Raw genomic sequence first — 21,359 nt, 5'->3', positions numbered from 1 at the left:
CTTCCTGCTCTCCTCCTTTCTGCTCTCATCCTTCCTGCTCTCCTCCTTTCTGCTCTCCTCCTTTCTGCTCTCCTCCAGATGCCCCGTGTTCTTCATCTCTTTCCTCTTTGTTACCGTGTGCTGTTTTCTTCTCGCACTCTCCTTTCTCCCGTTATCTCTCGTCTCGATCCCTTCCAGTTTCCTCTCCTTCTTCCTCTTGTTCTTCCTCTTCTTTGCCGTCGTGTGGCGCGGGTGACTCAGCGCGCAGGCGCGCGCGCGACAGGCGACCCTGTGGCGGCCTTCAGCACCGCGAGTCGCAGGAAGTTCTCTCGGCGTTTCGAGAGAACTCCCGACAGTCGTCCGTTCATTCCCTCCTCGCCCTGATGGCCACAGACGTTCACAAACTCTCCGACGTGCAGATCGCTGCCTGCATGCAGGCGGTGGCAGCCTGCTACGTCTCCAGTCTTCGGCGCGCGCAAGGACGACTCAGAGAGAGACACCTGGAGGGATGTCGGGAGCTCGAGAGAGAGGTCGCGGGGAAGGAGAGAGCAGTGAGGAAGGAGCAGCGATGCGCGACTGACGGAGAGGCACTAAGGCGCCACACCTTCTGGCACCGATGTGTGGGGAAGATCCTGAAAGGGGACTTGATTCTCAAAACCAGAGTAAGATCGACGCGAGCGAGTAAGATCGACGCGAGCGAGAGAGCATGCTTCGGACGCTCGCAGTCTCCAGGAAGTGATGGTCACTTGGATGCAGGAAGGTCGCCTCTGCAGCGAAGGCGAGCGTCTGTACATTCCATGTCAATCTGATTCGTGTTCAAGGGCAAACATTCGCGGCGCCAGACGCGCTCGCGTGCATGCAGTCGCACTGTTCAAGACATCCACGCACCGACAGTTGCACCTACTAGGCGGACCAGGTGGGGGCCTGTGGGGTGCATCGACAGCTGGCTCTGTGTCCTCGTGTCTGCAGCTCTGCTTGCTTGCCGACATCCTCGACTCACTCAACAAAGTAAATCTCACGCTCTTCCAGCCTCTCCCGCTACTTCGCTCACCCTCCCCCCACTCCTCTTCCTACCTTTCTTCCTCTTCTTCCTCTTCTTCCTCTTCTGTCTCTCGCTCCTCGCCTTTTTCTGTCGCGTCCTCTTCTCTCTCTGCGACTGGGTGGCCGTCGGCAGGCTCCGAGTTCAGCTCAGGTCTGACCCCCGTCTGGATGGTGCACCGGTTCTACTTCCGGCTGTTGGAGAGACTCGAGCAAGAACTGCAAGCAGAAGAAAGACACAAGGGAGAAAGGAAGGAAGAAGCAAAAGGAGAAGAACGAACGGAGGAAAAAGAGGAAGACAGATTCGAAAGGAATGGCGAATCGACTAAAGAAATGCAGGCACAAGAGAACGAGCAGAAGGATCCGAAGGGAGGGGACTGGGGTTTGCGGCTTGGGAGCAGACGAGAGCGACATGCGTCATGCACAGAGTTTTCTTGCCTCCCCGTAAACTCAGACGGAGACGCGAGGGAGACGCAGAACGGCCAAAAACGTAGGAAAGACACGCGCAGCCTCCTCAGGATTGTTCAGGCGCTCGCGTCGCGACAGAGACAAACAATGACTGAGCTTGAGACCCTGCTGGAGCGGCAGGAAGTCGAGAGAGGAGAGCGCTCAAGAAGCGAAGGAGACGAAGAAGATGGGGAACACACAGGGAGGTCGGAGAGGCCAGGTGAAGCGCAGACAGGCGAAGAGGCGGGCAAATGGAAAGCTACACAGTGTCATGCCTCCGGCAATGAACGACTTCAGCAGCTCTACCAGGCTCATTTTTTCTTCCTTTTCTTCTTCGAGCGCATAGCAAAAGCTGCTCTGCCCTCCCTGCTTCTGTCATCTTCTTCGTCTGTCTCTGCGCCTGCGTTCTCGTCTTCTTTCGCGGCGGTTTCTGCCTCTTCTCCCGCGAGACCGGAACCGGATTGCTCGGATGAAGAACGAAAGAGGAAGGCGACAGAAGTACAAGAAGGCAGGGAGAAAGGACCTGCCGCTGCGGTGCCTTCAACACATGCAGGTCTCGTCAGGGTCTCGCCTGTGAGAGTCGACCGAGAAGGCAGAGGAGGTGCGAGAGGCGATGGTCGAGACGCGGAGACAGACATGAACGAATGCGGAGTAGAGAGAGCGAGAGACTCAGAGGTGGACGAAGCGGAAGGACCGAGCTCCGTTCCTTATTCATTCACGCACCACGAGGCAGTCTCAGTGCTCATGGCCTTCGCTTCTGCATTGCGATGCCTGAAACGCGAAGAAAAAGGGAGAGGAAGCACCTGGCTGCATGCTTCGCCACACTCTGGCGCCGTCTCGCCTCGGACTCACCCGTCTCCCTTCTCTCCCTCTCCGTCGTCTTCCTCGCCTTTCCTCTCTCTCGTTTCTTCGTCGCCTCGCATCCAAACGTCCTCTGAGCGGCTCCCTGGCAGTCACGACGCCTCCATTCCTTTCTCTTCTCTCCTTGTCCCCATTCCTTCTCCCTTTCCCGCTGCTCCGTCGTCACCCTCGTCTCCTCATTCTCCGGCCTCTTCTCCTTCGTTATCTTCTCCTCCTCCTTCTTCTTCTCCTTCTTCTTCTTCTTCTCTTCCTTCTTCTTCTCCTTCTTCGTCTCCTCATTCTGCTTCTGCTTCGCGGTGGGTGTCGGCGGGCGGTGGCGCGACGATGGAGAAGGTCGGTAATCCTCATCTGGCGAGGCGAAAGACATTTGTGGCGGTCCCTCTAGACTTCTCAGAGTGGTGCTCGCCTCGAAAGGAAAGGCGTTCTCGATCCCAGCCGTCTGCTCGGTCTGGTTTCCGCGCGCTGCCGCATCTGAATGCAGCTGTCTGTCTCCTCTCCTCTCAGCTTCTCCCGCACGTGAAGAGCCTCTCGCCAGCGACCGCTCTAGGGCTGTACCTGCAGCTGAGTCGGACTCCGTTCGACGCAGCGGCGGCCTACAGGACTCTGGAGACGGCGCCTTTCCTCGCAGAAATGAAGGGGTGGTCTGTTTCCTCGCTGCCTCCGCTCTCTGCGCATCCATCCGTTTCCCTCGCGCTACTTCGGCGTCTCGTGGAGCAGCCGTCGGGCCTTTTGCGCGACCTTCCCGGCGATGTTATTCCTTCCTTCATGCTCTCCGTCGCCAAGTGCATGCCGCAGCTGAACGCGGCTTGTCCTCTCTCTGCGCCTCTCTTTCTCCAGGATTCTGCACTTCCAGCTCCTCCTTCGCATTCGCTCCAGCCGTTTCCTCTGCGTTTCCAGGCGCCTGCTTCGCCTCGCGACCTCCCGGCGCATCCGCAGTCGACAGGAGGTGCTCCATTGCCTCTCTCGACGTCGGAAGGTGACGGGGAAACACCGCGCCTGGCGCGTGCAGTCGCTTCTCTTCTGCCCGTGCTCGCGCGCCGTCTCGCCTTCGAGCAGCTTCAGGCGGCCTCTGGCGGGCCTCCCAGGTACGAGGTGCCTTTGTGGCCGGGCGGCCTAGACATTCGAACGCGCCACACGGAGGTTCTCTTTCTTCCACTGCCTTCCTGTCTTGTGGTGCTGTCTAGCTCTCGATCTGCATCTGCATCCGTCACATTGCGTCCTCTCAGAAAGACGGGCAAGTGTGTTTTTTGCGGATAAACATAGCATTGTACACAACTCCACACAGCTCTACAAAAGCAAATCACTGGCCACCTGCGCATGCGCATGCGTGTGGTTTACTCGACTGGCTGCATAGGTGAGGAACCCCCAGTGGGTGTCTCTTTGCTTCAGAGCCGCCCTCATTGCATGCGCCCTTTCGGTTCCCTCTTTCCTTCGGTTTGAAAATATGGACTGTCCTGTTCAGTTTCTCTTCTTCCTCTTTGTCTTTCTCGGTTCCGAATTCGTGACTTTTGAGGTGGTCACCCCCGCCTCTGATGGCCGAAAAGGTTTGTTCGTAGAAACGCGGAATCCCCGCTGTTGACTGTGTGACAGCGAGTCTAGCTTCCGGTGGTAGCCGCTGGCTGCTGCGTGCCTGGGGTGCCTGGCGCTAGGCTTCGAGTGCGCCTTTCGATGCTTCTTTCCTCTCTGCTATCGCCTGGGCCGCCTGCCTGTCTTCTCTGCTTTTGCTTTCGTGGCGCCTCTCTCAGGAGAGTCCGCGGATCGCAGCAACTCTCTCCACCCGCGAGCGCCGACGCCCTCACGGCCCTCGCAGACGCCCAAGCTGGCGGCAAAGGCGAGGTGCGGCGTGCGTCTCTCTCTCTCTTTCGCGCCGCCCTGGCGAGTCTGTGGAGAAAAACAAGTCGGCGGAAGGAGAGCGGAGACCACGACGCAGACGGGGAAGCAGCGACGCTGCGTGAGGTAAGCTGGAACGGCCGACAAGGCGGAAAGAGAAGAGAAGGAAAGAGGAATACAAGCGAGCAGTGAACGAAAGACGCAGAGGAAAGCAAAAGAGAGAGACTGAGTGAAAGGAGAGGAGAGAGGAATGCCCTCAGGAGACGCGCAAGAACAGACGCTGATAGAGGGTGACAAGTAAAACAGAAAGTGATAGGGAAAATAAAAGGCCAACTTGAAAACTGAGAGTCCACACAGGGTAAGAGTGCATCTCGAGCGACTAACTGTGTTTGTGTCTGTATATATATATATATATATATATACATATATATACATGTATATTTATGTGTATATATATATATATATATCTGGGGAGATAGACAAGGAGCGATTATGTAGGATATAAGTCGATTGATTGTCGGGTGTTTTCTTCGAATGCAGCAGAGACTCCCGAGGCGAACGCGAAACGAGGAGTTGGGCAACAGCGCCACGCGAAGGCCGCCGTCGATTGCTCCCTGTGCTGCGGTGTCTCGACAGCTGGGAGTAGAGGACGTCATTTCTCTTAGTCGCATCGCGCATGCCGCATTGAAACTTGGACTGCTGGAGACGTATCAGGCCGGCGGGAGGGGTGTCCAGGTCTCGCGTAATTTTGGTGCCTCCGAAGACGAAAGAAGGAACGCAGAAGGTGGAGACTCCGAGGCGAGAGAGGGGCCGAGAGGCAACGCAAAGGTGGCGGACGAACACGAGGAGAGAGATAGCGAAGAGCACCTCACTGAGGCTGAAGTGGACCAGATGACGCAGCTGCTCGCCGCCAACATCGTACGACAAAACCGACACACTATTTGTTGTAGAGAAGGGCTAAGCAGGGCGGGGCATGAGAGACACTGGACAGCGTTTTAATGGGACTTTTGAGAGACACTGGACAGCGTTTTAATGGGACTTTTGAGAGACACTGGACAGCGTTTTAATGGGACTTTTGCCTTGCGTGCTTCTTTCTCGACCGACGAATCCACCAAGGAACTCTCGCCCCGCGGGTGAAAGACGATAGGAGAAGGTGCAAAGTGAGGGAAATCTGGCAAGGTCCATCCACCACACAGAGATTGTGAACAGGATATGCGCACTCGGTGAAAGACCAATATTACTGACTTTGTGTACGCATGCAGGAGCACGTCTGTCTCGAGGGGTGCAGGTGACCTCAAATGGGAACGCACCAATTCAATCAGTGAAACACAAGGGTGTGCTGCAAAGATCGGCACGGTGCTGCATGGCGTGTCTCCTGCCGGCTTGTCTGCGCGTTTATTTCTTCCTTCCACTTCCTCTGTTGCCTCGCGGTACCCTTCCTGCGTTGCCTCTCTTTCCCTCTCTCTGTCTCTGCAGCGAGCTTTCTCGTTTCGTCAGCTTCAGTATCTCTCGCCTGCGCTGCTCTGTTCGCCAGCCTTTGTGCTCCCGGCGTCGACCAGTCGTCTGCCGGAGCGGAGTTGTCGACAGGAGCCCGGCGTCGCGCTCCGCTTCGCGGGTCTCCCACTCGCCTTTCATTGCCTCGCCGAAGCTCTGCGGCGGTTCTCAGCGGAAAGGGAGAGAGGAAATGGACGCGCTTCGAGACCAAACAGCAGCCGAGACGAATGGGGATGCAGGTGCGACGAGATGAGCCTTGGGTTCGTGTAGCTGAAAGAACTGTCGCGCAAGAAGCTCGCTACGGAAGAAGTAGAGCTCCTCAAGAGCTGGTCGTCCGAATAAGCGGAAAACGATGAAGCCCTCCCATTCACGCGTTATACGCGGGAAGCTCACATCAACTGTCTCCTCGCTTTCTCCTGTTTCTTGTGCAGACAGCTGCTGACTGGCCTCCTGGCAGCCAATCTCGCCTGCTATTCTTTCCCCTTCGCGCCTCGGGCCTCTCTCGGGTCCAGCGAGGCGCCTTCTGAGGCCGCGCGAACCGAACGAGGCGGCCAGTCTGCCGACTCGACAGATCTGGGAGTGCCCCAAACCCCCGGCTTGCTCGCATTCCTCCCGCTGCAGAGTCTGAGAACTGCACGCTGTCTCGTCCATGCGGCCTCCCGCCCACAGCGGCAACACACCGCAGGCACACGGATCTCAGGTGCGCAGGAAGTTCTTTCGAAGAACTGACTGGAAGCAAAAAAGACTCGAACAATGCAAAGGCAAGGTTGAAACGGGTGGCGTGCTGAACTCCCGTCACTAGAGCACTTGCAGTTGAATCGCGGTGGTACTGTAGCGTTATATGCATATATATATATATATATATATATATCTGTACGTGTAGAGGCATATGTACACACACACACAGATGTGTGTATATGCATGTACTTCCATATGCGTTCACAGGCGCATACCGACACATCTGTAGAACAACTTGTCTGATTATCTATGTAGATGTATCGATATGTGGATCTACAGCTGCAAAGTGCTGTTATAGGTACCCCCGCCTTTACCTAGGGCTTACTGCGAACTCATTCGTGTTTAATTTTTTTAAACTCAGTGGCTAGACGGGCGCCGCTAGAGGAGTATGGTTTCAGTTTGTGTTGTCAGCAGCGCAGATGGACCACAGCGATGGTCATAGCGCCCTGCGAGATCAAGGTGTGGCTTTGCCAACATGTTGTTGTTAAAGGTTTGGGTCGGACTGTCCTTGCTTGTTTCCAAACCGCAACGGGAAAGACGCCCCTAGAGGTGACTGCTTTTCTGGAAGTAAACAGAAACTCGGGGCTGCCACTCAGCGTTTCTTCGTCGCGCGAGCGTCAGTGAATTCTCGTTTTTTTTGTTCCTGCTCGGTTGTTCAAGGACATTCGTAACTGTGGCGCGCGACGCGGTGGGGGTCTCTGTCGTCCTGTTCGCTTGCAGCTCTGCAGGAAGATGTGCTGCGCGTTCTCGTGAGCACGCTGCGCCCGGAGACACCGGACGCATCCAACGGAGCTTCTGCGACTTTCCCTCGCGACGGAACAAATCCAGAGCCTTTGGAGGCCACCCCAGTACCTGACAGGTCGCACCAACTCGAGGTCGAGAGGTCCGCCGTCCCGGAAGGCGACAGGCGATTCGAGTTCCGTTTCGAGGTAGTTGAAGCTGTTGTGGGTCCCTACACAGTGGTAAGGATCAGAGAGGGTGAAGCAGGGATCCGTTGCTGACCGATGCGCCAGCGTGTCTATGTCAATGCCGAACCGACTGAAAAAAGAGGCACTTGGACGCCTGATTCCCTTGCACCGTAGACTGAACTGGAACAGTTCACAGCAGCCGCCGTTGCGTGTGCGTCTCGAAGACAGCCTTCAGTTTTGAGTGACAAGCGTCCAGACACCAGCGTGTGAGCAAGCGGAAATGGTGATGCGGGAAACAGCCGGTGAATGTTTCGGTTTCCCTTCCATAACTGTGTCGGATGGACCGACTTCACGGTCAACTGCACTCTGGCCTCGAGCGGGACTCGGGCAACAGAAACGCGGTGCAATGCGTCTACTGTTGTCAGCCACATGCTGATCACTCGGCGGCAAGCGTTTGCGAGTCGCGGTTCAATTTAGGTCAAGACACGCGACTTGTGCGCTGCCCTGTCAGTTTCTTCCCAGGTCAAAAGCCGGCCCCGTAGCGGCTGGTCGTGTCCAGTCTCGTGACGCGCTTCTCTGCGGCGCATAGAGAGCTGTGTGCGATGTCTGGATGTGTGTGGTTTGGTCTTGTCAGGACTGCATTCTGACCCCGCGGAACGGACGCGATGGATCGCCGACTTCGTGTCGACAAACAAGTTCCTCTCCATAAACCCCTAGAATTTGCACGTGGCATCTCTCCGGAATCTGCTTACCAGTTCCGAACACTGCCGACTCCGTCCTGGGTGTGGCGGCTGCACAAGGTGCTGCTGCTTAGAGACATGTGGATAGTTAACGTATTTTGGTGGGTTGTGCAGGCTTTTATGGCTGTACAGGAAATGCTGCGGTTGGCAAGGTGCAGGTACTGGCTGGGTTGGATGGGAAAGAGGTGCTGGCCTTCTGGAAGAGTGCCAACTTCACGCCTAGTCGCGAGTGCACTGTCGACGCGTTCACTAAAGAACACAATCTCGCGTTCAATTGTGCTGAGCCTGGCAGTGAGCTTTTCCCCGTTGTCGAACAGTGCAATGGCGCCACGTTTGAGCGGGTGAGACCATTGACAAACGCGCGGGAAAAACAGGAAGGACTCTTTTCTCCAAATCGTTCGTGACCGCGGAATGGAAAATGAGGTCTCGATGAGTGACCCAACTGGCTATTCGAGTCTGCCGTGGAAACTTGGAATGATTCTTTGAGTATCCTAAGGTCCCCATGTATTCATATTCCGTCGCTCTTTTCAGGTATTGTATTTTCTTTATCATCTTTCTCTGACTAGCCGCTGTGGAGGCAGAATCGTTTCCGCCCCCCCCCCCTTGTCTCAATGCTGTTACAATACGGCAGTTGTTTCCGTGCTGACTAATCAATTCCACTGCAGTTGTTCTGGGTTCGTTTTGAAATGCACGCACCTACAGTTGTATGAAATATGTCCTGCTTGACGACTGCAGCAGAAGATACGATCCAGTCGATGTAGCACCCACATGCAGCCTTAATTCCGCGTCGCATGCTGCGTGGGTACGTAGCAGCGTGTCACGAAGCCTGTGAGGTGGCTCGACACGATATACTTGTCAATGTGATGAAGTGTGGAATGTCTGACCAAGTTTGAGTGGAACAAATTTGGGGATCACACCAGGAGAGCTCTGTACCATTCTCGTTGCCTACAGAGCGCGACAGAACCTACACTGTGGAAACACCGAAAGACGACACGGGGATGTCGAGTGGCTTCTTCTTTAGTTTTGAGCGCACCCCCGTGTCCTCCCTCTCAAAATCGGCAGCCACGACCCACACTGGTATTCATGTTACATGTAACACGCGGTTTCTTTACAAGCACAAACTCGCTCTTCCCACTGATTCCTCACCCGGCAGTAGTCCATGCAAGTGCGAGAGCGGCGGCCCGCATGAGCGCGCTCATCCGACCATCTACTATCAGTGTATGTCTCGCTTTAACCCGTCTTTCCCTCTAACAAAGATGTTGCCAAGAGAAAAGCGGGTGATTGACGGAATTCATCCCTTCCTTGAGCACCACCACTTCTCTCAAAACATGGTAGTGATGCTCATATTCTGGATGTGTTTGGGGGGAGGGAGGGCTCCCACCAGCCATTTCTGCGCGTGGTGCTAAACTTTTGAGAGACGTCAGAAAACGCGGGAACAATGCCAAGAGAGAACTAAACCGTGACACGAACGCGCTGGGTCTGTATATGTCGACCTTGGCTTCGAGGTTCTCCTGAACTGTCACATCCCTCACCCGCGATATTTTGTGTCTTTCTATCCACCACATGCATGAGACACCGAAGGTTGCAGCGCGCCTGCGGGGCCTTGAACCCTATGTCTGAATGATGCTTTCAGGTACCTACCTACCAGAGAAGGGGCGAACTTGCAGCGACGGAGAATCCCGGCACATGTTTCAAATCCCAAAACAATACATACGCGGAACCCTCCAACGGGACCCTTCCTCACGCACGTGCATCATGCCAGCAGCATTATCGGAGCCCGCTACAGGCATCATCCGTAGCTCCTGTGTCGCAGTATTCACAGTCATACGTTCCTCTCCTGTTGGTCACATGTTTACGTGTACCTATGAGCGGGCAGGTGCGCACAAAAACGGATCTTTGACACTCTGTGCGCCAGACTCTCCCCCGGCGTAGCGAATTTCCATCCGCTCGCCCACTGCGAAGGACCCCCGTGCACGAAGACGCACAGCTCCACGCACTGCTTCTACCTTCTCGACGGTAGGGACAAGACTCATGCGAGCACGAATGTTGTGTCGAAACTCGTGCTCTCCTCGCTCCAGGGGTCCACGCCTTGAAACAATTGACCCGAAAATGAGTGAAGGGGCAGGTGGGCATTTGTTTCTCCTGACGGCTGTTTGTCCACGGGGGAATGACGCTGTCGCTGGCTCCTGTCAGTTGAGTATTTGGCAGCCTCGGAACGTTGCAGATCTCTAACGCACCCGCTGCAGCCTAAAACGCCTTCTACCATCATGTGGCTCACACACTTCGTTCCCCCGTTTCTGTTTCTAAACGCATGCGTGCCATGCAGTCGATAAAAATGAACCCGACAGGTCGGTGAAAATTTTCTTCATCCGGAACATCTCATCAACGGGAAAATGCAAAGGGCTGTAAGGCACACGATTGCCTAACGGTTACGGCGAACAGGCGGAAAACCCATCATCGCACGTCCCTTCCGTTTTTGACCCTTTCACGGTGCGCTGTCACTTGGACGGGTCTCACTCCCACGTGAGAGCCTTGAGACTTTGTGCATCTGCAAAATCCTGTCTTTGTGCGTCGCTCTACTGTTAACTTTTTCCTTTCCTTCTAGCTAGGTCGCTGCGGAGTGCTGCTGCTTGCGGGGCACGGCAAATGAACAGAGCGGCTCGGGTTCTAACACATCTTCTGTTTTGCCATCCGTGCCTGTTTGTGCGTGCGACGGTTCAGCCCTCGCTTTTCCACTCACTGTGAAGAAGACGACGGTGCCGAGGCACGCCTGCCGCTACTTCCCTTCTCTTGGAAAGTGGCGTACGGCCCCGGGAAAGAGCAGGCGTTGTGAGACGCAGGCGACGGACGCCATCATTGACATGCACACACATAAAAGCGGATGATCACAACTCACAGTTTGACCTCTGCTTTTCTTTCCCCTTCCCACTCCTTCCTTTTACGGCGGAAAAGGATTCTTCACAGAAATGCGCATGACGAAACGAGCACGGCTCAAACCCTTTTTGACAACATCCACTCCTGAAGAGAGCTGGGCTCAACACAGTCATATGCATGCATAGGTTTTACTGGCCGATTTCGGAGAAGTAACACGAACCGCAGATACCTTCACTAACAGTTCTTCGGTTCCGCTTCCACAAAGCATGCGACCTAGCTGCCTTCTTCGGGCAAACTAACTGAGAGGGATAGTCAACTACCACAGGTGGAGGTGCGGAACCGTTTCCACGAGTTCGGTTCTGGATCCGCCCTCCAAAAACCATTCACAACAACCGTGACAACAGATTGGTATTGCCCCCTACACACCCCTACAAGTTGCACGTTCCCGTGTGCTGACTAAACACTGCACGCGCGCGCGGGATCCAATCACCCTATACACCAGCCTGCAGGAGGGCCTTTTGATATCTGCAGTTGCCAAATGACGCTACATGGAGCGATCTCGCTTTCTTCTTCACTCCCTGTCGTCTGTCCCGCGCGCGTCGGCTGCCCCGCAGCGCCGACAGTCCCAGAAAACTCGGCTTGTCTACGGGCGTATTTACTCGCGTCAGCAAAACGGGTTCAACCGTGTATATATTTGACTAGTACACACACGACGCTACCCAACACTGCATGCACATCTTTTCTGCACACACAGAAAGCACTCAAATGCGTTCTCGCGTGCGTCTGTCTCTGCACGCTACCACTTCGCTTTCACCTCTCCTGGCAGACACCCACGGATTGGTAAAACGAGTATGTGTGTTTCGGACTGCGCCCCTGCAACGCGTGTCCACAACCGCGGGGTGGCTGCAGAAGGCAGAGTTCGATTGCGTAAAAAGAAGCCCACACCTGTTCAGTTCCGCTTTTCACTTAATCAGGAGTGCCGCCCCCCATCCGCTTTCTCTTTTAGTGGGACACTGCATGCATAAGTGTGCCACATGGCGCAAGCGCGTCTCTGTGCGCGTGCAACCCGGCGATTAACGACAGACAGGAACACGCTTCCGCATATGTCCACATACACTTCAACAGTCGCCTCGCTCTCAACCAAGTGGATCCGCATCCCTAGGTTTTTCACAAGGCGCACAAAACACAACGTAGAACGAAAACGGAACTGCCTTAGTCTCCACAGCTGCACGTCCCGTGTGTCTTCACTCATCCCGGCACGAAGTTCTCCCACCTCTCGCAGTTTTCCGCCACTCCAGACGACAATTGGCCTCCCGTCAGTTCTTTCCCGCAGCTCCTAGTGTGTCCAGCAACGTATGTATGCCTAGCATCTTGCGCTCGCGCCGTATTCGCCCCCCGAGGAGGCGAGGGCCTCAACCGCACGCGTGGAGCGTTGCGTCAGTCCCCCTCATCGCTGTCGGCTTTTTCCGTTTCCTCACTTGTGCTCCAACCCCGATTCACGTCGACGCACGGCGGGCGAACGTCTTCCCTGTTTACGATTGGTACATTTTCGACGTTCTCCGCGTGCGTGTCACCCCACCGAACGAGGGAAATGTTTGACACGCCGAGTTCAGACCAAATGAGGGCTGCTGTATACCGCAGGATTGGGTGTACAGACACGAGACGCAGACGCAGCTTCTGATCGCAGGACGGTCCCCGCGACGAGCACACGTGCTGACACCTAACAGTTTCCCTGGCGCCCAACAACAAACGCTGCGCTTGCCGCGACCCCCATCTACAACGCAAAGCTCAGTTCTCTCGACCCGTAGTTTCTCTCTGTCGACTCTTTGCCCGTCCCACCTCCTTCGATCGACGCGCGGTCCCCGTCTGTCTCCACATTTGTGTTTCCTCGCCGAGCTGAACACGAGGTAAAAAAAGACCACGACGAATGCCCAGCACCCGCGCTGCGAAGATATGGAACAGATTGAGAACGTTCTCACTCGAGAACGTGGCCAGAGTCCGCAGACAAGGAAGTTCAGTGAGCTGAGGGCACAGTTCCTCAGACTCACCGACCGCGACAAAAAACGAGCTTCAGCTGGACTTCCTCCGGAAAACGATCAACGCAAGAGAAAGTGCCAAGAACGTCGACACAGAAGGACACGAACCAACAGAAGTCCAAAGTGCAAACGTGGAACTACAAATCGGTTCCCCCCTCTCCCTCGTGGAGGCGGGTGTGAGGCGACGTGCGCGAGGCCAGAGCGTCGTCCAGTCGAGGCAAGTCTGCGGCTGACCAGCGCGGCGGGAAGAAGCGTAGCCAGGTGACCGCATGCATTTGCAAACAAATGCACAAAAAAATCACCCTTGGTCGTCTCACAACACAGAGAACAGCCATCCGTCCCCTCCGCCCCCCGGCCATCCGCACTTTCGCCCTCTTAGCCGTCTTTGGCTCTCTAGACACGACGCGAACGCCGTCCGCAGACACCCGTTCGATTTTCTGCCGTCCAGTTCCGCAGGCGGCCGCAACTCAGAACAAGGCCCAAGCCAGCCTTTCCCCAGTGGTTGATCGTGCACAGATGCATCTACACGAGTGCGTTGAGTGCATGCGACACACGAGACATAGTTACACAAACAAACGGAACGCATGATGAACGTCAAAGAAACTGAAGCTGGCGAAATCTCGACTTGCGCGACACAGTGAAAAGTGTCACGGATCCCTACACCTGCCGTTGTGCACGGAGGGTCGCTGGCTCCGCGTCTCACCCTGTCCATCCAGACCGCCGTCAGGTCAACACCTTGAACTTCTATAAACAGACTTCTCTCCGGCTTTTGCGCAAGCTCCTAAAGAGAGACTCTTTCATCCATTGCTCTTGGGGTGATCGGTTTCTATCCCACAGCCGACAGTTGCCGCGGCCCTCTCGCTGCCCTCCCACAACTCCCGCCGGAGCAACGCCACAACTGCTGCGAGCTTTCTGATTGTTCGCGTCCTTTACACGGCCAAACACAAACACGAGAAAAATGTCGACGGCACTCACTCCCGTCTTGAACACGAGTTCTGTGAGTCGCTCGTCGTCCCAACACCGCACCTTTTTTTCCTCCCACCTCGACTTCGTCCTCTCGCTTCGCTTTCGCGAGGCCGCTTTGCGTCCCGTTTTCAGCGGCGCCCCGGCGTCTCCAGCTTCGCTGGCTTCCACCGCTTTTCAACAACCATGAACACCGATGTAGGATGCTGTAAGAGAGCATTTCCCCGGCTGTCTCCGCCTCCCCCTCTCTCTTTCACGAGCACGGACCGAAGGAGAAGCATAGCCCTCTGCTCGCGCCTGCTGGAGCAAGACCAGCAGACAGCGACGAAAGTCCTACGTTGAAGCTCGTCGTTGGAGCCTCGTGCTCGCTGCCTTTCCGACAGGACGCGATGCCATGAGGCGCGGCCCCGCCGCCCAAGGCGAGGAATTCGGCGCGGCCACCCGCGAAGTCGGAAGCCTCGATCCAGTGGACATGTCCACCGTCGCGAGGTTTCACTCTCTCCAACTCGCTTTTGTCTTGGTCCGCGCCAGTCTCCTCTGCGGGTGCCCTTTTCGCCTTTCCGGCTGCGTCATCTTCCACGTCTCCTTGTGAAGCTCCTGCGGAGGCACACCGAAACACTCCCACAGAACGCATATGCACATACACACGGTTCACAGAGCTATACAGAGCAGAGGCGAAACGGCTGCACATCTTTTTAGTTGGTCATTCACGGATAAACATCTACCATAAAATAGCCACTCTGCTAGTCGAAGGTGACAGACACCCACGGGCCGGAAACCACACCTTCGTCGGGATTCACCACTTCATCTTGTATACATCGACTGCTCGGTTGAAATGTCTGGGTTTCACCTGTGCCTCTAAAGACTCAGGACGCGACACGACGACTTCACGTGTTGAGAGTATCTCCACTGCAGATGTCCTGTCACGCTGGAAAACCGTCCCTAGTAGAGTCCAACAGTCGACCCCCTTAAAACTTGGAAGCTCCGCCAACCCACCGCAGAGACGCCCTCTGTCGATCCTCGATGGCGCTCGATCTGCGCCCAATTCCTTTCTCGAATCCTAAATCCTTTTCCCAGTTTTCTCTGACTTTGCCTACCTGCATCTGTGGCTGTCTTCTGGCCGCAGGGTCGGGCCGGCGGCGGATGCGCGGCGGCGGCGAACGAACGGGCGAGGCGGGGCGCGGTCGACAGACTCGCCGGCTGAGTGGCTCGTGTCGCGGTCGCGCTGAGACGCCCCCCGGCTGTCTCCTCCTCCATGGAGACATCTGGGGACGAGTGGACAGACTGCGAAGGAGTTAGACACGAAGAGACGCTGGACTGGGCAGTTCCGCCGCTCGCGCCCGAGGCCGTCGATGCCGAGGAAGTGCCGTCTCCGGAGGGCGTCAGGCAAGCCTGCCTCGACGCCGTTGTCGCGGCTCCGCCTTCGCGTCGCGCGCTGCCGCTCGCATCAGCCGGGTGCTGCATCCGGTCCTTAGACGCCGCCGGTGCACTTGTCCCCGGGACCACGACGGCCGCTGCACTTGCAGCTGAAGTCGCCTGCGTGCAGGCAGGTTGCGTCGACCCGACCAACCGCGAGGAGCAGACCTCCAGCACTTCCATGACGCGTTCTTCGCCGTCGCGACTCCGGTCGCTCGAACTCCGCGTCTGGACAGTCACGCGCCGAGCCTCGCGAGTCGCGGCTTCTTCCCTGTCGCGTCCCGCCGTCTCCACTCGGAGCCTGTCTTGGAGAGCCGGTCCCGCGTTGGGCTCCACGGCTTCATGGTCCTGGCGACAGCAGCCCGTCGCCTGGGCGGGGGAGAAGAAGACCGCGGGGGAGGCCTGTGTGGCCTCGCCGCTCCCTTCTCGACACGCAGGGTGGCCCGCAGAGGCGCTGCGAGTTTCAGCGGTGCGAACGACAGACGGCGTCGAAGACCCTGACTTCCCAACTCCGCAGCCGCCTGCACCTCGGCCGTTCGCAGCCGAGGGACTCGCAAGAGTTTCGAGAGACGCAGTCGAAAACGACACTTTCGTCGATGGTGCGGAGCCGCAGAAGTAGCCGTACTTGCCTGTGTGTGACTCCACGTCTCCCCCCTCCTCTCCCCGCTCCCGAAACGGCTGAGACGAAGGGTGGAACCTGTTTCCATACGATCCCACAGACGGGTGGCCGCACTCCGCGACCGGCGTCTCGTTCGCGTCGTTCTTCTCCGCCGCAATCAAGCCGTTGACGCACTCCCACTCGTCGTCGGGCCGGGCTCCCGCGAAGTCCTGCACACATCCTGCTTCGCCGTACAGCTCTTCCTCCGCGTTCAAGTCGTCAACCCACACCTGGTTCCCGTCGCCGTACGCAACGCCTTCTTCTGCGAACTCTGTGTCCTCGTCGTCGTCCTCCATCTCGTGCTCCACGTCCTGGGTGCCCACGGCAGAGCTGCTACCACGCGACTGCCGTCTCGCACTCACCGCGTCGTTGGCAAGCTCTGCATCCCTTGAACTCGCGGCTGCGCACACAGTCGAACTCCGGCGCTCGCTCTCCGCGTCCTGGGAAGCCCAGCGGCGCTGGGACCGGGAGTCCAGACACCCCGCGTCGCGCGACCTCGCGCTGGAGGACGCACTCGACTCCGTGCGCAGACTTCGCTCGCGACTTGCAGGCGGCGCGCGCGCAGTCTCTGCACCATACGCATAGTAGTCGGATCGGTTCTCGCCCACAGATGCAGACGCACCCGAGGCCGAACCTCCCGCGCCTGAATCCGAGAGCGCGGACGTCGGGTCCCGTTCGGCGTTCGTGAGCGCCTGGGAGGGCGCACAAGCCCCGTTGTTGCCAAGAGCGTTTGCGGCTTGAGAAACGCTGGAGGAGGCGGTGGACGTGGAAGACTGAGAGGAAGAGAGACGATTCGACGCGAGCGGGCTGGGCGTCAAGTGGCGAGCGTAGTGCACCGCAGCGAGGACGTTTCGTCGGTACTGGTCGTACTCCTGCGGAGACACGTACAGGTGGTAGTTGATCAGAGTGAGAAACTGCGTCTCCAGAAGATTCATCTCGCGCGTCCGGACGCCGCCGACACGCGCGTAGTGCTTGTTGCTGTAATACACGTCGTCGAAGAACTTCGCGGCCAACATGACCGAGGTGATCAGCAGCCGGTGAATGTTCAGAATCGAAACGTTGAAGTTTCGGTGCAACTTGATAATGCGATCAATGTACACCAGAGACAAGACGAAGCATTCGTTGCTGCACCCAAAGTACTTGGCGATCCTATCGAGGTAGTCGTGGATCGAAATCTGTGGCTCCTTGATCGCGTGGAAACTCGTGATCTCCCCCAAGCCTACGGGGATGGAAAAAACACGCAAACACCGAAGCAGAGACAACGCGACGTTCACAGTCCCTCGAGAAACGCCAAGCGTAGTGAAACGGCACTCTTGACTGAACCTGCGAACAATTTATCTTCGCCGACTGTGAATCCGCGGCGAAATGCCGACCGAACGTGCGAACTTCACGTTCCCCCTGAAATCTACTGGAAGACGAGACTCGACAGTTCTGCCGGGGTCGAAGAAACGTATTTCCCCGAGGCCGGAACGACAAACACCGCACTCCAGGAGTGCAGCCCCAGCCCGACGTCCCAGCAGCGCACAAGCGCGTCCACAAAGACAACATCACGCATGCACACATGCGCTCTAAAAACCATGGCGCGCGACTGACAGGCCTACTGCGCGTGTACGCTCGAAGGGAAGCGGGCGCTGTGTCTCCCCAGCAACTCCGCTACCAGCTTTTCTGTGTTACTGGAAAAGACATGTAAAAAATGCAGAGCAGTCCGTACCTGGCGGCGAGATCGAAACAAGGTGGTGAAGAACCGTGGCCAGAGAAGGAACGAAGGAATCATCCGTCGAGCACGCCTCCGCACCCATTTGCCTGTCGTAAGTGGACACTGAAGTGTACCCCTGTTCCCTCCCCGACGCGTAGGAGCTTCCTCCATCCGCCTGCGCTCCTGCGCCTTCCTGTCGTCCTTCGCCGTCCATCTTTCTCTGGGAAATGTCAGCTGCGTCTCTGAAACTCGGCGAGAAGTTACAACGAAGCCGGAGTGCGGACTGTCTACGAAACGCCGAGACAGAAGCCGCCTGTGAATTGCTGGCGGTTGGAAGGCCTGGGTGTCTGTTGTCGTAACGTTCAATCGGAATGCGTTTCTCTCAAGACTCTCTGTGAAGCCGCTCGCGCGCGGCTGTTTCCAGCGCAAGCGGAAGTGGGTGTGCCGCTCGTAAGTTCCGTAGAAAAACCGGTCGCCAGACACAGGGGAGAGAAAACGTGCAGAGTGGAACCTTGCCGCGTGGGTTTGAGTCCTGAAACACAGCGAACTTTGCCGACGGCGCAGCAAGCCTGCGCTTGAAGCAAGTTCACAGCTGCTCGAGCGCCACGCTGTTCTTCGCGGCAAGGGGTTCCGTCTCCAGATTGCTCACCTTCCGTCAAACAGGTTGATTGTTTTCCAGGAACTGAGGGCAGTGACTCAATTGGCTCTCGAAGGAAGACCCTCCAGCGGATGTGTGTATGTGGTTCGTCTTTTAACGCACGCTTCACACCACAACGCCGCGTTTCACGCCCGCACCCCAAGCTGTCTGGAATCGAGAGACGAGATTCCGTCCTCTCACTGATTCTTTCGCGGTCTTGTCCGGCTACTGTTTTTCGTGAGAGAGAGCGCCCTCGACGCGACAGGCGAAACCCGAAGCCTCTGCGGTGAAGTCCGAAGAGTGTGGATATGACGAGACAGAAAGTCCGTGAAGGAGGTAAAACTGCAGAAGAGTGGGCGCAGAACGCCTAACCACGCGTGACTTCGCACTGCGTCTTTCCGCACGGACGAGTCCAGACAGTTTCTGCACGCGCAGGCGAACGCAGACAGCTTTTCCAGATTCTCGGTCTCGCAGAGGAACTGGTCGTGCCTCGCTGGGGCGTAGAGAAAAGCAAGAAGTCCGAGAGCAGCCACGACAGAGAGGCGGCCAAGTTGGGGGAGAGCGGCAGAAACGCGGGAGAGTCGACGGAATGCGGGGCGACGAGAACGGCCGGTGCCATTCTTTCAGGAGCGAATCGAAAGCTGCGTCGAAGAGAAAACACAAAATTAAGAAAAGTCGCGGGGGAAAAGCCAACACATCTCCCAGCCCGCCGTTCCGACCTGCGTTGGGTCGGCAGAGTGAGTGACCGGCTCTTGTAGCGGCCGCGCGGTTCACATCCGCGTGACTCGCGTGAAGAAAAAAAAAGCGCGGGGAAAGCAAACGAAGCGGAAAAGAAACAACGTGCTTGCGCCCGAAAAGAGGCGACGGCTCCTGTGTGTGTCGCGAGGGAAACGTCCAAACTCGGATAGGGGATTCTTGCCAGGCGCGCGCGTTTTGGGGTTTCCGTGCGACGTAGACGGCAGAAACGCAGGCGTTCTTCGCAACTTAGACAGCTGGCAAACGGATCGAAATACCGAGTTTTCCGACGCACATTCAAGATGAAGGCGGAAGGGAAGAGATTCGCGCGGGAAAGCGCACGTTCACATCCTTTTCAGGCGACCCGGAACGACGGGAGACTGGGGGGAAGGCGGGCGTCACGCCCTCTCCCGCGTGGCCTGTGCGCTGGCGGTGCTGCAGAGTGCGGGAGTTTTGTCGAAGAAAGCGGACGGGACGAGACGAAAAAACGAGTCGCAGCACAGAGGCAGCCAAAAAAGCAAATGAAAAATGCAGAAGCGCGAGAGCCCAGCCAAAACACTCCGGTGAAAAAACGGAACGGTGCGGCAGGTGCCGACGCGAGAGAGACGAGAGTGCGGATCAAAAGCAGCCACGAACAGCGTGAAAGGGTAAACGCGATTCAGGAAAAGAACACCAAACAGAATTGAGACACGAAAGAACGCGCGATTTTCTGGCAGCAACAACCGCCGAATCTTCGCAAAAAAACAACCTCGTTCCCTGCTAGAATACGCTTCCGAAACGCCGGCGCAGGCGATGCGGTTCTCTCCTGTCACCTTGAGCACATGTGCTCTCCTCTGGGGGTTTGGGTTCCGCCAGAAATCGCGACGGGGCCGGCCTATAGAGCGCCACGCAAGCTGCAAACAGCGACACACGGCGCGCACAGTGAGAGATTTACTCCGCGTTCTAGCAGAGCGTTGACCGGCAACCCGGAGTTTCTAAAGGCCCACTGGAACGAGTTCGTGCGAAGAAAACGCGCGGGCCGACGTCCTTGTACACAAACGCGCGCGCGCGAACTTAGCCTCTGGTGTCTGTGAGTTAGCATCTTCACAAGGCCGACAAGGGCAGTGGAAAAATGCAACACCCGGACGTCAACCGTCGTCTTAAAACGCCTAGCTGTGTCCCGTCATCGCGACTGAAGCGCGTCGTTGGAAAAGCATACGCAGCTGTGCATTTGCGAGCCTTTCGACCCACCTCTTTCGCGGACACTCTTCTTCGTGGTTTAGATCCTCTCGTGTGTGTGTCGGTTCTGCAAATCAAAAGCCCCCCGGCCAGTCCACTGGAGACGGGAGGGGAAAGTGCAGCCTGTGCGCTGCGAAGCGCGTGTCTCACCTGGCAAGTGCAGTTTCTCTCGCGTGCGGTAGTTTCCAGAGTCCACATAGAGAGTTCGGAACTCGTAGCGCCGCCGCGTTCTCCACGGAGAAGTCAGTGTCGTGTTTCCGGCAGCGAAGTGTACCCGTTCAGATTGGCAGAGCCACGCAGAGGTGATTGTCACGTGAGGACGGAACGAACTGAATTTCTGCCGTTCAGCGACCGGTCGGCCTCGTACCCTTAATGCCTTTATGAGGCCTGCCTCGGCTGCAGCTGCAACTCCTTTGTTCCGGTCCCCAGACACTGTGCTGAAACGCCGGTGGGCTTCCACATGATTGGGTTCGGAGATATTTGCATAACTCTATGCAGCTGGACACGGCAGTGGCGGAACTCGCAGAATCACTCTTTCCAACCCGAGGACAGACTGCACGGAACACGTGTCTACCAAGTGAGAAGTGCGTAGAATTCGAGACGCCGACACTACGCTCCTGTACACGAACTCAGAAACACAGAAATCGAAGTTCTGTGCGATCAACGAACCGTGGGTGGGCGACCCGAGACTCCGGTGCGGGCGCAGACACCGTCCCCAAACTTTCACCTGTGGGATGGGAAGGTACCGGTTGGGTGTTCCATCCGGTAAACCCTGAAAACCGGCGCGTGCCTGTTTCCGCCCCCGCACTTGGTCGGAGAAGGCTTCTGTTCTCGTCCGTTGCCATTCGCCGGCGCGTGGCATCCGCCCCCCGTCGACAGCGAAGACAAACGCTACCTGACAGCTTTTGCGTTCTTCTGCTGAAACCCCTGGTGCTTCACTCAGGGAGAGACACATAGCTCGCTCGTCGGTTGCAGACATGAAGGATTCTCTTCCAGAAAAAGTGACAGAACAAAGAGTCGTATGTTGCCGATCGCTGGTCTTGTCTGCACTGTACACGCGCCAGGCCAACAACAATCCGATCAGGGAATCC

General features: G+C 56.8%; 3 protein-coding genes across 3 annotated transcripts; 1 reads left to right on the top strand and 2 right to left on the bottom strand.

The window, feature by feature from the left end:
- Positions 1–96: 96 nt before the first annotated feature.
- Positions 97–8,278, top strand: TGME49_267570 (hypothetical protein). The gene is made up of 8 exons (XM_018781472.1): positions 97–641; positions 949–3,410; positions 4,071–4,281; positions 4,696–5,073; positions 5,632–5,888; positions 6,081–6,349; positions 7,108–7,349; positions 7,930–8,278. The coding sequence occupies exons 1-8, from the start codon at positions 363–365 to the stop codon at positions 8,002–8,004; spliced, it is 4,173 nt and encodes a 1,390-aa protein (XP_018636229.1). The 5' UTR covers positions 97–362; the 3' UTR covers positions 8,005–8,278.
- A 5,883-nt stretch (positions 8,279–14,161) lies between these two features.
- On the bottom strand, positions 14,162–17,892 carry TGME49_267580 (cyclin2 related protein; the record flags this gene model as incomplete). Its single annotated transcript, XM_002368785.1, has 3 exons — positions 14,162–14,505; positions 15,006–17,201; positions 17,694–17,892. 3 exons carry the CDS (start codon positions 17,890–17,892, stop codon positions 14,162–14,164), a joined length of 2,739 nt encoding a protein of 912 aa, XP_002368826.1.
- A 1,230-nt stretch (positions 17,893–19,122) lies between these two features.
- TGME49_267585 (hypothetical protein) lies at positions 19,123–20,929 on the bottom strand. Its single transcript, XM_018781473.1, has 2 exons — positions 20,419–20,929; positions 19,123–19,943 (listed from the first exon to the last, which is right to left on the bottom strand). The coding sequence occupies exons 1-2, from the start codon at positions 20,464–20,466 to the stop codon at positions 19,449–19,451; spliced, it is 543 nt and encodes a 180-aa protein (XP_018636228.1). The 5' UTR covers positions 20,467–20,929; the 3' UTR covers positions 19,123–19,448.
- Positions 20,930–21,359: the final 430 nt, after the last annotated feature.

The sequence above is a fragment of the Toxoplasma gondii genome, chromosome IX (assembly GCF_000006565.2).
Source record: "Toxoplasma gondii ME49 chromosome IX, whole genome shotgun sequence".
NCBI classification, from domain to species: domain Eukaryota; phylum Apicomplexa; class Conoidasida; order Eucoccidiorida; family Sarcocystidae; genus Toxoplasma; species Toxoplasma gondii.
Note: the sequence above shows the minus strand (reverse complement) of the source record. Positions and strands in the feature narration are given on the sequence as shown.